The sequence below is a fragment of the Osmerus eperlanus genome, chromosome 4 (genome assembly GCF_963692335.1).
Source record: "Osmerus eperlanus chromosome 4, fOsmEpe2.1, whole genome shotgun sequence".
Lineage (NCBI taxonomy): Eukaryota > Metazoa > Chordata > Actinopteri > Osmeriformes > Osmeridae > Osmerus > Osmerus eperlanus.
In genome coordinates this window covers 15,385,815-15,400,817 of record NC_085021.1, presented here as the reverse complement: position 1 = coordinate 15,400,817, position 15,003 = coordinate 15,385,815, and the positions used below count along the sequence as shown (strand labels likewise).

General features: G+C 43.5%; 1 protein-coding gene across 1 annotated transcript in view; it reads right to left on the bottom strand.

Annotated features, from left to right (window-relative positions):
• The window catches only part of LOC134019028 (metabotropic glutamate receptor 7-like), a 42,267-nt gene extending 30,841 nt beyond the window's left edge, over positions 1 to 11,426 (bottom strand). Inside the window, exons 1-2 of the mRNA XM_062459511.1 lie at positions 10,799 to 11,426; positions 9,808 to 10,588 (exon numbers count right to left, since the gene is read on the bottom strand). Coding sequence (XP_062315495.1) covers positions 9,808 to 10,317 — 510 coding nt within the window. The 5' untranslated portion in view covers positions 10,318 to 10,588; positions 10,799 to 11,426. The remainder of the gene's footprint in view (positions 1 to 9,807; positions 10,589 to 10,798) is intronic.
• Positions 11,427 to 15,003: the final 3,577 nt, after the last annotated feature.

The window sequence follows — 15,003 nt, the reverse complement described above, 5'->3', positions numbered from 1 at the left end:
GGCACAATCTCTGCTCTGCCTCATTGTGCTGGTCGGTCTTTGTCTGGCCCTGACAGGTTATTTACCACGGAGCAGAGAGAGGTGCTTGTTTGTTCTACCTCCACCTGAAGCATGGAGGGGCTCGACACATTCATTGTCTGTCTCCGGTCTTGTGTCTTCAACACCCTGCCCTGCATTCCAATGACTGCTATCCTCTCTCTCTCTCTCTCTCTCTCTCTCTCTCTCTCTCTCTCTCTCTCTCTCTCTCTCTCTCTCTCGCTCCATCTAACTCTCTCTTATTCTACCTCTCTTTCTCCCTCCGTCACCCTCTTCCTCTGTCTCTCTCCCTGTGTCTCTGCCTCGCTTTCCCTCCCTCTTTCTCTACGCCAATTTCTCTCTTTCTGTCTCCATCTCCATCTCCTTCTCTCCACCCCCCCCTCTCTCTTTCAATATCTATTTCTCCTTTTCTGTCCTGTCATTTCTCTCTCCACATCTCTCCCTCTCAAAGCCGACAGGGCACCATCATCGGCCCCATTTCTCCTCTACCAGCGCAGACAAAGCAGACGAGCCGCTCTGATCGTATCTCCCCGTCTGTCTGCTGCTCACAGGCCAGTCTTCAGTCGGCTGCTGTAATTACCTACTGATCGCTGCATCACAAAATATCACAGATACTGTACTTCTTCAGTGTCTGACTCTCAGAAACAAGTTGGTCCTATGCACTCAAGACGTATGGATCGGAACAAAACAGAGTTGAATGGACACTTATCAGTTCACCAGCCTGCGCTTGTGGAGTCGCCCCAAACCTCGCCCACAGTCAGGAAGATTACACTATCTCATCATCAATATCCGTAAATGCTTGAAATTATTCTCAACCCCCATACAACACAGTTACACAAACCTCACAGCTCTCCGTGTCTGTTGAGTCTGAAGATGTGGTGAGAACGGAAAATGTTCCCTGCTGCACATTCTAGCCAGAAGATGTACAACATTCTTGGCTCTTTTCTAACCTTTGACAGATGGGTGGCTGATTGTAGCTGATATGATCGTTATACAAGCCGAGGACCGATAAGAGCTCGCATCCTTCCTGAAATACTCTGATCTGATACAGATTACGTAATACTATTTCCCAGGAGGTAATTACCAAGGCACACAATTTTTTGCAATTATGACATTTGATAAGTAAGCATCCATAGTTTTGACATTTGTGGCACTGTTACTTAACAGGTAGCACCTTAACTAGGCTGCAAAACCGTGTTAACCATGTCCTTGGAAGCTTCTCTCTCTTCAGTGTTGTGATCCAATAACCACAGCTCGTGAAAGTCCCTGGTGTCTCCAATAGGACTGCTGTCTTCTCCTTTACATCCTCACACATCATAAAGGTCCTGTCTCTAACCTGGCCCACGCCTCTGTGGTCCTCAACTTAACCTAGCTTCTGCCTGTCTTGACCTTACTTGGACTGACACGGTCAACCTCGCCCTGGCCCGGCCATCTGCTCTGCTATGCTGATGGAAACAGGGCTGATACTGCAGGCCTAACCTGACACAGAGCCACTGCTCTCCCTGTCTGATGACACCCGCTGCATTGGAAATGTCCTTTCAATCTATGCAAGACCTTGTGCTTATCAACTGTCTGAGCTCATGAGTCACCAAAGGTCTCTGAAGTCTCTGATTTATGCACCTAGAGGACCTAGAGGATTTATCTAGCCGTTAAATGCTGGTCCTACATTAGTCTACACTTGCTTTCCTCTTGCAGTGGCCTGGCTGTCAGAGAGCTACAGAGTGGCATGTATATGGGAACAGGAGTTAGGGATGCGTTGCAGACACCAGATCAGACAATTACCCTCGGAGAAGTCAACCAACTGGAACAGGCCTGATCTGTTTACTGCCGACTGGATGGGAGCACTGGTCTCCTGGAAGAAACAAACAACCCCCGACACAGAGATGGACAGAGGAAATCCATCATGAGGATAATGGTATCAGTGGTAAATGATGGTGAGTAGAAGGATGATGATGATGATGATGATGGCAGTGGTGTTGGTGTGTGATCATGATACTAAAGGTATTGTGGTGTGGTGGGTGTATGGAGGGATGGAGATAAGGGAATAATATACAATGAACAAAATGCAATATTAATGGTTCAACATAAATTAACAATGTGAAAACATTCCCAAGTAAGTACCTTGGACAGTTTTAACTGGGGTCAAGTCAAACTGTATGCAGGCACTGGTAAATTGGCCTGTGCTGTGCTTTAACAGCCTACAAGGAGGGTTACACTGTACTGTCCAGGAACAGATTAATTGCAGTTTTCCACATTTCATTGGTCTTCGACCCTCGAATTGATAAGGCAAGGCCACTAGTGATTTGATCCATGATTTTATCCAATGAGAGGGTATTGATCCAGGATCTGTCATTTGCACACACAGATGAAAGCCATGAGACTGAGAGGGGTGGTTAGAAAGAACTAAATTTTTCCATCAATTGACAATTTTCAGTGGTCAACTGCAGATAAAAAAAGCCATTATCAAAAAGATGGGTCTGGTTCTTTGCAAAATGTCAATTGGGATTGACTTCTTCCCCTAATCAATGTGAACGTCACTCCAATGTGCGCTTTCCAGAGGTTCCTTTCAATCCTATGGGATTTGCATCTGAAAGCAGTAATCCTGTCAACTGATTTCTTATGTATGCTCTTGCTGCTGCAGCATAGCATACTTTTCAAGCTTAAGGGACATACACACACACACACACACACACACACACACACACACACATAGCACTGCAACGCCTAGGCAGAGCAAAAGAGAGAGGAAACATGAACATTGCCCACCAAGCTATCCAAAAAACATAGCCAAGAGCAAATTCATAACATCTAATTCAGGAGCAGTAATCCAATTAATTTTGGGGCTGTGAAATCAACAAGTCAAGTACAACTACTTTTTTCTAAATTGATTCTATTGTAATTATTCTTTGCAGTTTTATAATACAGCGATTCATTGCTACCTGCGGTTGTGTTGTTACAGGTTGTGCTGGCCTTAAGACTTGTTGTAGTAACACAAGCACACAACAAGGAAATAATCTAAATGAAGATGTGTCATGTGTATTATGTATGTGTTTATGGGCCACACCTGCCTTCCTGTTCCACACCTCCTCACAAACACACACATTCTGTGTATGTACACTCACTGCACATCAAACACGGCAGACCGGAGAGAGCATTTTCTTCTTCTTACTGTAGCTCAGAAGGAGGTGTGTCAGCCAACTCTTCTCTCTCAGCCAGTCTTTAGTGGCATGTCCACCCACATTAGACTCTTCATATGGAGTCCACACACAGCCCAGTACCACCATCCTCCTGGCAAAGAGCAGGGTCATGTGACCACTGCTTTGTTAGGTGGTCAGAAAACTGGCGGTGTTCCGTATTTGTGTTTGTATGTTTGTGTACTGTGTGTATGTGGGAAGGTAGGGGTTTGGGGAGTTTGGGAGTAGTTGAAGGCAAGGGACCTGTGTGCTCACAGTGAAAGATTATTCTTGCTTCTCAGGATTTCTTAAATCGCAACATCGCAACAAGTCTTGAAGGGGAATTCTCACTGATGAGCAGCTGTGCTGGATTAGTCTGTGTGGACTGACTTCTAAAGTCCTATGTATGAAAGGAAAGTAAGATAAGTGGAATGGAGTGAGAAGCTTCTAGGCTTCAAAAAATAAACTGGAATCATTGCTTTGCAGCAGCCACCAAACATACATAACATTTTAAATGTCTCTCTTTTGTTCTAACTTTTGTTCTACCTTTCTCTTCCTTTCTGAATGGCAAAAGGGTGCACACACAGTGATGAATAATCTGATGCAACATCACCATGCAAAGGCACTATCAAAATGTGTGGGTGTGTGAGATGATTTGCTTGCTATTTATATAAAAACCTGTTTTAGTAAAAAGAGAAAAGGCTGTTAGCCAAATCATATCAAAACAGTAAAAAAACATATGTTTGCACTATTGGGAGAATTTAATCTACTACTTTGGAGAGTCGAAGTGCTCGGCTCAAGAAACATTTCCAGTCCTAACCAGCAGAACACATTGAGTTTAGAAGAGTCATGGCATGGGCGCTCAAATCTATTTCAGAATTGCCCTATAATTTTTGAATTGCCTACAATTAGAATTGTATATCTGTGACTGTGAGTTCCCTTCCCTGTGTCATACTGACCAGAGAGATGGTTAAATCCATCAGTGAAAAAGTGAGAGTGTGAGTGTGCCTCCCCATGGCTTCCCTCAGTTATCCCCCTAAGAGGATTGGACCTACTGGGGTTTCCTCTCCCCTATCTCCTTCAGCTGGCTACAACCACTGAGCAAAACTTCCAGAACTCACAGTCACATCCCAGCCAGTTCAACGGTCAGGCTGACGATAAAGAGTGGTGTGACCTCAACGTGAGATTTAAGAGTCAAGCTGTTAAGTAGTCATCTTGTTCCCTCCAGTGTAGGTCTAGGAGGGGGATGATGCTCAGAGTCAACAAAGCCTCACTAAGACTGCTGAGAGACCATCTCCTTCCATCCCAAGCCCTACCCTAGCCCTTAGCTCTCACAAGACTCAGAGTCTCAGAAGGATGGACAAACAAACTGTTAGATATACTGTAGCTAGATTAAGTGAGATGCATACTAGCTCCACATGGTGAAAAGAAACAATATGAAATCAGCGTATGGACAAATAGACTCTGATAAGTAATAGCTGAGTATGTGGCAGTACACTGAGTATATGGTTGTAATGCTCAGTGTGTTGTTATGTGAGTGAATGGCTGAGTGCTACTCGCTCATCCCCAGAGAAGTGGAGGAAAGCTACTAATGGGGAAACAAGGTTTCTCAATCTCCCACTGAAAGACCTTCTCTGACCCCAGGACCCCATGTCACTGACAATGACAACTTGTTTGATGGAGAGATATTTTATTCATTTTATTAATATTGCATTAGTCACCTACACTGCGCTGTGTGGGTCCATGTATGCCCGCTCTGCTGAACATGATTCCAACAAAGCTTGTTTGCAATATTCGGTCTGTATAAAAGGCCAGAGAGGGTACGCATTTGTTTAATCATGCAGTACATTCCCCACCTTTTTGTACACTAACAACGTTCCGTTTTGAGTTTGATAATTGCTCCTGGTAAGTCTGAATAAATTATTATTATTATTCTTATCAGCATTTTCACCTATCTAGGACACACAAAAACATTTATGAAAGAGCTCTCTGTGTCACACTCAGAGTAAAAGCCAATTAGCAAGGCTCGCTTTGGAAGAAAAATACAAGACCCAGAACCACTGGCATGGAACAAAACAAATCCACTCGAGGTTTGTATTTTCTTACTGTGTGCACATGGGTGTCTGTGTGCACAGGGGTGTGTGTGTGCACAGGGGTGTGTGTGTGAGGGAGAGAGACAAAGAGAGAGAGTTTGCATCAGTGAGTGTGCCTTCCTTTGTCCAACCTGCCACATATTCACTGGAGGCAGAAATGAGGTGTCATAGATGTGACTAATTGACCTGCGCTGTCATCCATACAGATACAGGGAGTCAGATGGCTGAGCGGTGAGGGAGTCGGGCTAGTAATCTGAAGGTTGCCAGTTCGATTCCCGGCCGTGTCAAATGACGTTGTGTCCTTGGGCAAGGCACTTCACCCTACTTGCTTCGGGGGGAATGTCCCTGTACTTACTGTAAGTCGCTCTGGATAAGAGCGTCTGCTAAATGACTAAATGTAAATGTCCAAATGGCAAACCATTTTAACCTGTGACATTTGACAACTTCCATGCCAGTTCTGCAGCACATAGCCTACATGTTTGTGTGCCTGTTTGGACTGCTGTCAGCCAAATAGATCAGTCTGCCAGGCTTCAATCTACCTGGAATCAATCACAGTGATGATTCAGTAGAAAAGAGGAGAGATCAAACGGCAAGCAGAGCCTGTCAGGCTATGAGAGGAGAGGACATCAATGCCTCACCTCGACAGCTGGTCTGCAGGGGCCGCGTCCCTCGACAGAAGGACAAGACAGAGTTCACCTGCATTCAATACAAAGTTCCGCCTTGGTCTTTGGGAACGGAGAGGAGACAGAACGTTGCACGCAGTTTTTCCTGATGTAAATGTCAGCCTCATAAAAACCTATTCCACTGTTCATTCAAAGGAAGGGACATTGTCTGAGAGGTATTTCAGTAGAACTGACTTCTTCTCAACAGTTGGGAGAGTACACAGAGACAGAGAAGGATGTAAGGATGGGGACTTTTGGGTTTGCTCGTCCCTGACTGTAAGACTGTAAGATATGATGGCAGGCAATAAACTTGTTAATAATATCTGACTCCAACTTTGAAATGTGCATTTATCGTTACCTGTAACCTAGAGCACTAAAGAGTCAATGACATATCTCCAACGTAGGTGAGAGTTGTTTTAATTATTGATCAGGGCACCGATCTCAAAGCTGTTCAAAACAGCTGTTCAACCGAAACTAAGACTATGGAGTTAACCACGATCAAAGTATACAAACCTGACCTTAAGCTAGGATAAAATGCCCGGAGCATAGAAAGACCCACTGAAATGATTCAGAAGCCCCACTTTTGTCTTTGTCCAGTGTTTATGGTTTTGTTACAGTCATCAATATAAATCCGACTAGCGTGAGTGTGAAAGATACGTATGACAAGGACTAGTGACTTTGAAAGCAAAATGATAGTTTTGTTATCTAAATAGTAAGCTAATCGATATGTAATATTAATTAAATGAAATCATACAGAAACATGCCTTCAGAGAATTAATTAACCAAGGCAATCTAGTGAAATGAAATGCCAAGGTGCCTAGCATACCAGAGGTTGTATAGTCAACAAAAATCATAGGTCCACATGCCTAGAGCCTGGGAGTAAAGTCTCAAAGTTACAATGACCCAGTCTCATACAGAACCCACACATCCTACCAAACTGTGGGACACAAAGAAGAGGAAGTCTGAAAGCATTCCAATTCAAATTAGACCATCCCAGCCTTCACTCAGTGGCTGCAGGAGATCAAATGTGATGCCTGTGGAAGACAAAGGAATATGCAAACACATTTTGGCCTGCTGCATGCACAAATTGTGTAAAACCAGTCAAATAAGCAACACTAAAGACATTACTAAAATATGGTGCGTAGAAGAAGAAACAAAATTATACCAAACATGACCTTAAAGGTTGTTCAAAACATTATCTACAGAAACATTTTCCAGCTTTGAATGATAAATCCAGAGTCTTCATCAGTTCACCTTCCTCTTCACTGCTGAGACTAATCCTCAAGAATTGTGTGCTCGAAGGTGTGAAGACAGTCTTTTTGGAACAATTGCTTCCACAGGGGAGGAGGGAACTCTCCCCCTTTTGTATGGTCATCAAGGTGCAAATGAAGTACTGGCTGAGAATCCATGGGGTACCCCCTAATTCAGCACTACAATCAACTTCTGAAGGTTGAAAAGTCCTTCACTCTGTAATAATTCAAAAGTTGACATAGTCGTTGTCTTTTTTTTCCCTGTGCCATTGTTGCTTCTCATTTCCAACACAGCATGAGAGGCAGGGAAATAAAAACATCTTCAGAGCAAATCGGCCTCACCATGGCAACAGTATTGATCAACACTCCTGGGTCCTCAGAAAAATCTATCCCTCATGTCAATTTCCCAGCATTAACAGTTCAGTGGCCACTCACGCCTCGAACAGACAGCTAGGATATTTAGTGTCTGGCAATAAAATCTACAATCACTATTTAGGTTCCCTCATGATTCATTTATCACAGGGGGAGAGGCTCACAATGGGTGGATGATACGACAACATCACTGAGCTTCAGTAGAGGACAAACAGACGCAGCGGACCCACTGAAGGGTGATGCCTTCTGAGTTTCACTGCAGATTGAGAAAACGCATTTTCGACACTAATCTGAATGTGAGCTACAGGGAGTGGTAGGGATAATGGAATAATGGCAGAACAGTGTGTTATCTAAATATACTGTATAACATGCGCTAACCATCTGATAGCCTACTTTATCAACTGAGGTTGCAGATAGGACATGGCATTTTCAATCATGTCTGATCAGGTGTTCTCGTTCAGAATGTGACTAATTTCATTTGGCACTTGATAGATTGGAGTTGAAAACAATCTCTGAAACTTCTAATTGCTACCACACATCAATCTGATGCTGTGAGACAGATGAGTGTAAATGGTCTGGCAGCTGTCGGATGGAAGATCTATTGATTTCTACAAGGACTCATATCTAACCAATGTTTACTATCAATGGGATCATGGTGATCATTTAGGTAGACATCGGCTTGGCTGGATGTCAATGTATACCAGGCTGAAATGGAGAGGTAAATGAGCCTCTCCACCCTGACAAGAGCAGGGTTGACTGCAGGGATCAAGATTGCAAGAGACAGCTATACGCAAGTCTGTGCAGTGGGGAAATTAGCATAAATGCAGAGTGACTGGCTGAGCAAACGCAGGAAGGAGCTTTGTGACAGCGCCTGTCAGCCCACTGATGCCTCCCGCCTGATTACTACGCTGAGGCTCCTGAGCCCCAGCACACCTACGCTGCTGCAGCTCACACAAAAACACTCACCTTGTGGTGACAACGAGGAGAATTAGAGAATCATAAAATGTCTCCATAATCTGAACCAATTATTGAGTATAAAATCTATTTAAGCAAATATTGAATAAAATAGGGTTGCATTTCCCTGGAACATTAATTTATTCAGTTGCTCAATTCAGAAGATGAACAGAGAGAGAGAGAGGCCTGTTCTGCCAAGGCCGAGTTTGTTGTGGGAAGTGTCAGCCTGGCGGTCCATCCCATCCAGCCACAAAGCCTCGGAGACAAGGAAGACTATAGAGTGGTTTGATATGGATTACACTTGGTGTTAAAGGAGAGGGTAATGTGTGTGTGTGCGTGCATGTGTGTGTGTATAAATGAGTGTGTGTGGTGGGGGCTAAAAGCATGTTAAGTACTTTGAAGACTCTCCAAACAGCTACTCAGGGTCAAAGATGTTGTTTGTCTAATTGATTTAGAAAACAATCACAAAAGTCACAGTAAACTGAAGATGATTAGTACTTTCAACATAACACTAATGTTTTTTCCAAGGCCTTCCAACAAGGTACGTTGTTTTTTCCATCAACATAAGTTGTATTTGTCTACAAGTTTGGAAATATCAGTATTATATAAGTATGGTATTTGTTTTAATCAGAGCTAGTAATGGATCTCTGTTGGGCGTCTAACTCCACTGCAGTAGGAACAGTAGACCAACAGAATGCAGACTGACAGACTGAGGCGTCCCTCCATAAAAGAAGCCTGTCAGATCGAATTCTAAACTCAATCATGTATACTCGATTCATATCATTGTCACAAACATACTCGGGGGTGCTACCTGAAATGCTGATACCATTGTGCAGACCTTTCAGAGACCACAGTTTTGATTAGTTGTGTGTGTTTGTGAGTATTTCAATCTGTCAGGCATAGCCCCTTCGGTACGCATTCAGTATTCCACCGTGGAGAGAGGTAGGGAGCCAGCGCTCAGTCATTGGGAGCTGTTCTTTCAGCACCACGGCGGAGGCCCACTCAGCTAGCTCTAACCATTTTTCTCACTGGGCGAGCGTTCAAGAATAACCACGGAGGAATGGCAGCAGAGCCGAAATTTACATTGGATTCTTCCATTTGAGGAAATAAAACATTTTTACAAACAAATATACATGCAACAAGACCATTATGTAGGATAGCCTAGGCTATATTTTTAATAAGCATGCATGTGTTTTGTCCTACCTTACAGACATTACACAGAGTACGTGGCAGGCCTAGTTCTGTGACAAAGAATCACACGACTCACCTGAAAGAGGCGCAGAATGTTGGCCACCATAATCGATACTGAACTTGCCGAGGCGCCTATGACTCCAACTACTTTTTCAGGTTTGACGAACACCGGTGCTTCCCCATTAGTGCACCGGACGTCGGATGTGTCCTTCTGTATAAGGGCCTGAACAAAAGTTAGGGATTGTTCCAGCGCATAGGTATCTCTCGAACATGTGTCCAACACCCGGGCGCCCAAGGTGATGTTGGGCAAGAGTTGATCATCAATATTGATTTGGTCCAAAGCATACATCATAGCCTCGAGCCGATGGATTCCATTCTCCTTTTTTATATCTCCACAGGGCATGCCGTCGGCCCCTCTGGCGTGCACCGGGAACAGTCCACCCAGAGTCAAATGGCCCTCAATCCGGATTGAATGAGGTGCGTAAATTTCCTGTGACAGCGCAAAATCCACTAACGTTCTCAGCAACCAAAACACGCTCCATACACAGCGTGGTATCGGCTTCGTATTTGGACTGTGTCGTGCCATGATGCTCTCACCAGAATTTGTTTCAGGGAGGAAATAAGACTGCAGTAATCAACAACTAGAACTAAAATGACGACGAAGTTTGTCAATACCAGCCCATTGTTTTCACCAAGGTGGCGATCCAACAAGCTTGGTGGAAAAATCGAGATGCATTCGGTTACAAACTGCGCCCATGGCTTGGCTGCCAGAAGTGCACGTCGAAGCTTGTTGAATAGGAAAACACCCTCTGACGGTATTTCAGTACGCTCAAGAAAAGGAGACAACTTCCATCCATCTGTCAAAGAACGTAAAACAAACTACTTCACTCAAGAGTCTCACATGAAGCCAGTTTATGACAGTCGGAAATCCTCAACACAGACAGCAAAATATTGAAGAGCTACAGTCGCTTCAACAAAAGTGTAGACATATTTTCAAAACTAACAATGGGAAACGAACAGCCAATTTTTGGCTTTTTGGAGGGGAGGATTAAAAAAACATAACAAACCGTTTTCCGATAATATAACACTTCGAATTTAGTTCCGGTAGAACTGGGTGACATTATTGACGCTGAGTCCAACTTCATATGAGCGCAGTGACGGAGGCATCTCCACTGATATCCGGCAACTGCGTTTTGGTCGAACAGGAGTCCATATCATTGGAATCTCGCAAAAAGACACGACGTCCGTAAAAGCGCGGCCAGACATTTCGAAATGATCAAAATGAAAGTAGCCTAATTACAAGCGTCCTCTCTCTAGCGCGCTCTCCCCTCTCTTTCTTGCTCTCTGTGACGACCACCTCTGGCGTAAAGTAAATTAAAGACTCACAGGGAAGAATTTACCGTGCGAATTAGTTTTCGCCAGCTTTCCTTGAGAGACGCCATTCAGCTGCCGGATAAAAAAACGATACGAATGACTTCAGAGGAAGATTTCTAGGATTTAGTCACCTTAGACAGGTGTAATATATAAACTGATTTCTCTCGAAGTGTCTTTAAATGTTCTTGTATTTTCAGGAGCATTTTAAAATAATAATTTCTCTGTACATCGATAATTGCGATTTGGCACCATCATTAATTTCCTGTTCAAACTATCGTCTTCGGTGGGTACGGTGCATGCTGTAGCCTATGCAGTAGCCTAAGCTTTAACGCAGTCATTTGGGCACGATTGAAATGTAATCCCCCTCCCCTCGCTCTCTCTTTCTCTCTCCCACTTCTTGCACACAGAGTAGGCTATATGGACGCGCGCAAAGGACACACGCATCCACCCATCTAATTATAACTTCGTGTGAAAGCGATAAATGTCTGTGTGTATTGTTAATCTAAATGAAGATAGTTTTTAATTCATGAGGGTAAGGTAGGGTTTGTTTTGCTTGACTTTTTTTCACGAGATAACGTATAGCCTACATATAATAAATGAAACGGCCAAACAGGACTTAAGTATTATTAGGTCACTGGCACCTAAATGTGAAAATATCAGTAGCCTTGATTAGCCTTCTATTATATCGGTCAAAACTCTATCTCTAACTCTATCTCGGTCGTCTATCAAAACACAAAGATGTAAATGTTTGTTTGAAACAGCTATTCAAGTTTACAATGGCCATTCTTTGTCAGAAAACTGTATGTCATTGATCAATAATTATCTATAGGACTGCCCTGTGATGTGAAGCTGATGAGAGGAAAAGAGAGCTGAAGCATGAACAGACATTCTGAAGGGTTCTAAACTGGTCGCCCAGGCAACCCAAGAGTCTGCACAAGACTCTTCCTCCTTCTTGCACCCCCACTGGCACAGAATGCTGTGATACCAGTAAAAATAACCATAGATATAAGAGAGGCAGCTTCCCAGAATCACCCTCAACGTCACTGGTTTACTTTACAGGTTTCTGTTTCACAGACACAGAGATTATAATAATTTAGTTTCATGGACATGTCCAAATGTAGCCCTAGGATTAGTTTGCTGTAACTAAGTAAAAAATAAATAAATGAGAAAATAACTTCCTTGGTTGTTGAGGGGAATGTACAAGGTCAGAACTGTAGCCTATGGTTCTGATCTCTCATTTCTAGTTGCTGACAAATAACTGAGGATGTATGATTTCTTCTGACTGCTCATAGCGAGACAGCAAAGTAAGGGGGCTGTAAGAGGGCTGTATATCTACAGATCAAGAAAGTAAATTACATTTACATTTAGCAGACGCTCTTATCCAGAGCGACTTACAGTCAGTACAGGGACATTCCCCCGAGGCAAGTAGGGTGAAGTGTCTTGCCCAAGGACACAGCGTCAGTTGGCATGACCGGGAATCGAACTAGCAACCTTCGGATTACTAGCCCGATTCCCTCACCGCTCAGCCACCTGACTCACGCTGTAATGCTTCAGAATAGATGAATTGATGACTCCTTGACTCATTGATGCACTGACTGTGTTCTGATTTTCAAAAGAGATAGTGTGCACAATGGTGACAAACATGAATAAGTGTTTGCTGTGAAATAATGGGAATTAGTCTTTTACTAACAATGAATCAAGCAAAGTCAGCTCAAGAGAAAAGCTGAATCTTTGTGTGAGGTTCAAAACTGCATTCTGAAGGCATGTTCACCCCATTTCCATCCCGTTCAATTAAGAGATTAGAGGGGCTATGTAGCTCTAATTGAAACATGCCCTATTGACATTACAGGCATGAGTGGACAAATTTCATTTAATTTCAAATTAATTGGCTTGAATAGAGATTAATTCAACCCTAACTCTGCCATGTGAAGTATTTATCTGTGTTAGCAGCATTGTTGGCAGAATTATTGCTCCAACTTACCAACTCAGTATGTAACGTAGACTTTGTGGCACAAATATGCATGAATACAACATAACTATACTATATTTGAGCTCATCATATTTACTATTGAGGCAGAGCTATTGAGCTCAGTAAGCTGAGTGTAAGAAAAGGAACAGACTGCCTAGGAGAGGAGGGAGGAGAAGGGGAGAGGGAGGCAGATGGTCTCCTCCACTATGAACACAGTGAGACAGGCAGGCCTGTGAAAAATGCAGCAACAGCCCCTACAAATGACACCCTGGGAGACTGGCATTGCTACGCACAACACTAATTCCACTGCTTGGACTGTGTGGAGAGAGTCTGACTACCACTTCCACTGTCAACGGAAAGGTTACTTTTGAAAAATGGGCCCTGCACCGGGATTTAATTCACTGACTAACCTCAGGAAGAGAGGCTCCTTCCCCTGGGAACGGTCTGTGATTTAGACTGAGATTACACTTCAGTTTGGATCCACTATCCTTCTCTCTTCCTTCCTCCATTTCTTACCTTCTTCTCACTCCCCTCTCTTTCTCTGTTTCTCTGTTTCTCTGTTTCTCTCTCTTTCTCTCTCTACACGCACACACACACACACACTTCATTACAATTCCACCAAAAGGATGACATGAAGTAGCAAGGTTCCAGCGAAGTGTGAATGCATCCAGGAGAAGGTTAGTGTAAAATATACCCAACTACACAAACACTGGCCTGGCTTTCTCATCCCAGGGACTATTGTCAATGCATTGCACCTCAGAAATGATAGCTAAAAGAGACCACAGCTTGTTTTTCAGACAAATAACATGCCTTCTATAAGTTGTGAGTGCTCTTTTTCGAGTCAATTACATTTACATTTAGTCATTTAGCAGACGCTCTTATCCAGAGCGACTTACAGTAAGTACAGGGACATTCCCCCGAGGCAAGCAGGGTGAAGTGCCTTGCCCAAGGACACAAAGTCAGTTGGCATGACCGGGAATCGAACTGGCAACCTTCGGATTACTAGCCCGATTCCCTCACCGCTCAGCCACCTGACAATTACAGTCCAGGCACTGTGTGCTCTTCTCTAGAACCAGGAATTAAAGAACAATAAATAGTCACCCTCCAGGACCAAGGCAAACAGCAGTTTGCTTCAGGGCTGACAGTCAGGACAATGGAGCCGGTCTGTCAAATTAATTAACCTGGAGACCTCTTTAATTCTGGACACAAACGAAAGGTTCAGGCATCCACAGGAAAGAAATCACCCAGGAGCAGGAGGTAATTGCATGTCGCTGTGATTTGTTCTGAATGCCACAAACCACCAGGGTACGTTTGAAATCATGAATATTCCGACCAGGGTTAGGTGTTAATGTTTGATCAATGTTAGGGCAATGTTAGATTAACAAAATGAAGGTCACTGGCCTGCTGGGCCTTGTGTCTAATTAAACACCATCTGTTAAGATTCCAACTCCTCTTACTTACTCTTAGATGTTTATGTCCTGCGGTTTCTTCACAAACATTGGTGTCTACACAGGCTGGTGCTGCACTGCTGTGGTAGGGGACCCCCAACACAAAATATATATAAACTACATACAGAAAACATCATTATACATTTGACTTCAAAAACCTTCACCTGTTGTTAAACTAGTTCCCTTTTAAATCTTGTTTGTTGACTATTTTAAGTTCGATCTCTCCAACCCGCAAAGGTTTACATCAGAAGAGCGAGCAGGTGCTCTCTAGGAATGATGAGGAGCCCTTCACACTCAATTATCACTGGAATCTCCCTGTCACACTTGCTCCACTTTAATTATGTGTCAGTAAAGCTGCTGTAGCTGTTGGTGTCTCTGTGGCCAGTCAAAGCAGAGATGTGACAGACATACAGACTTGTGACCAATGGAATGTATGACAGCGGTTGTCTCCTGGTTACCAGATCGATCTCAGCTTCAGCCA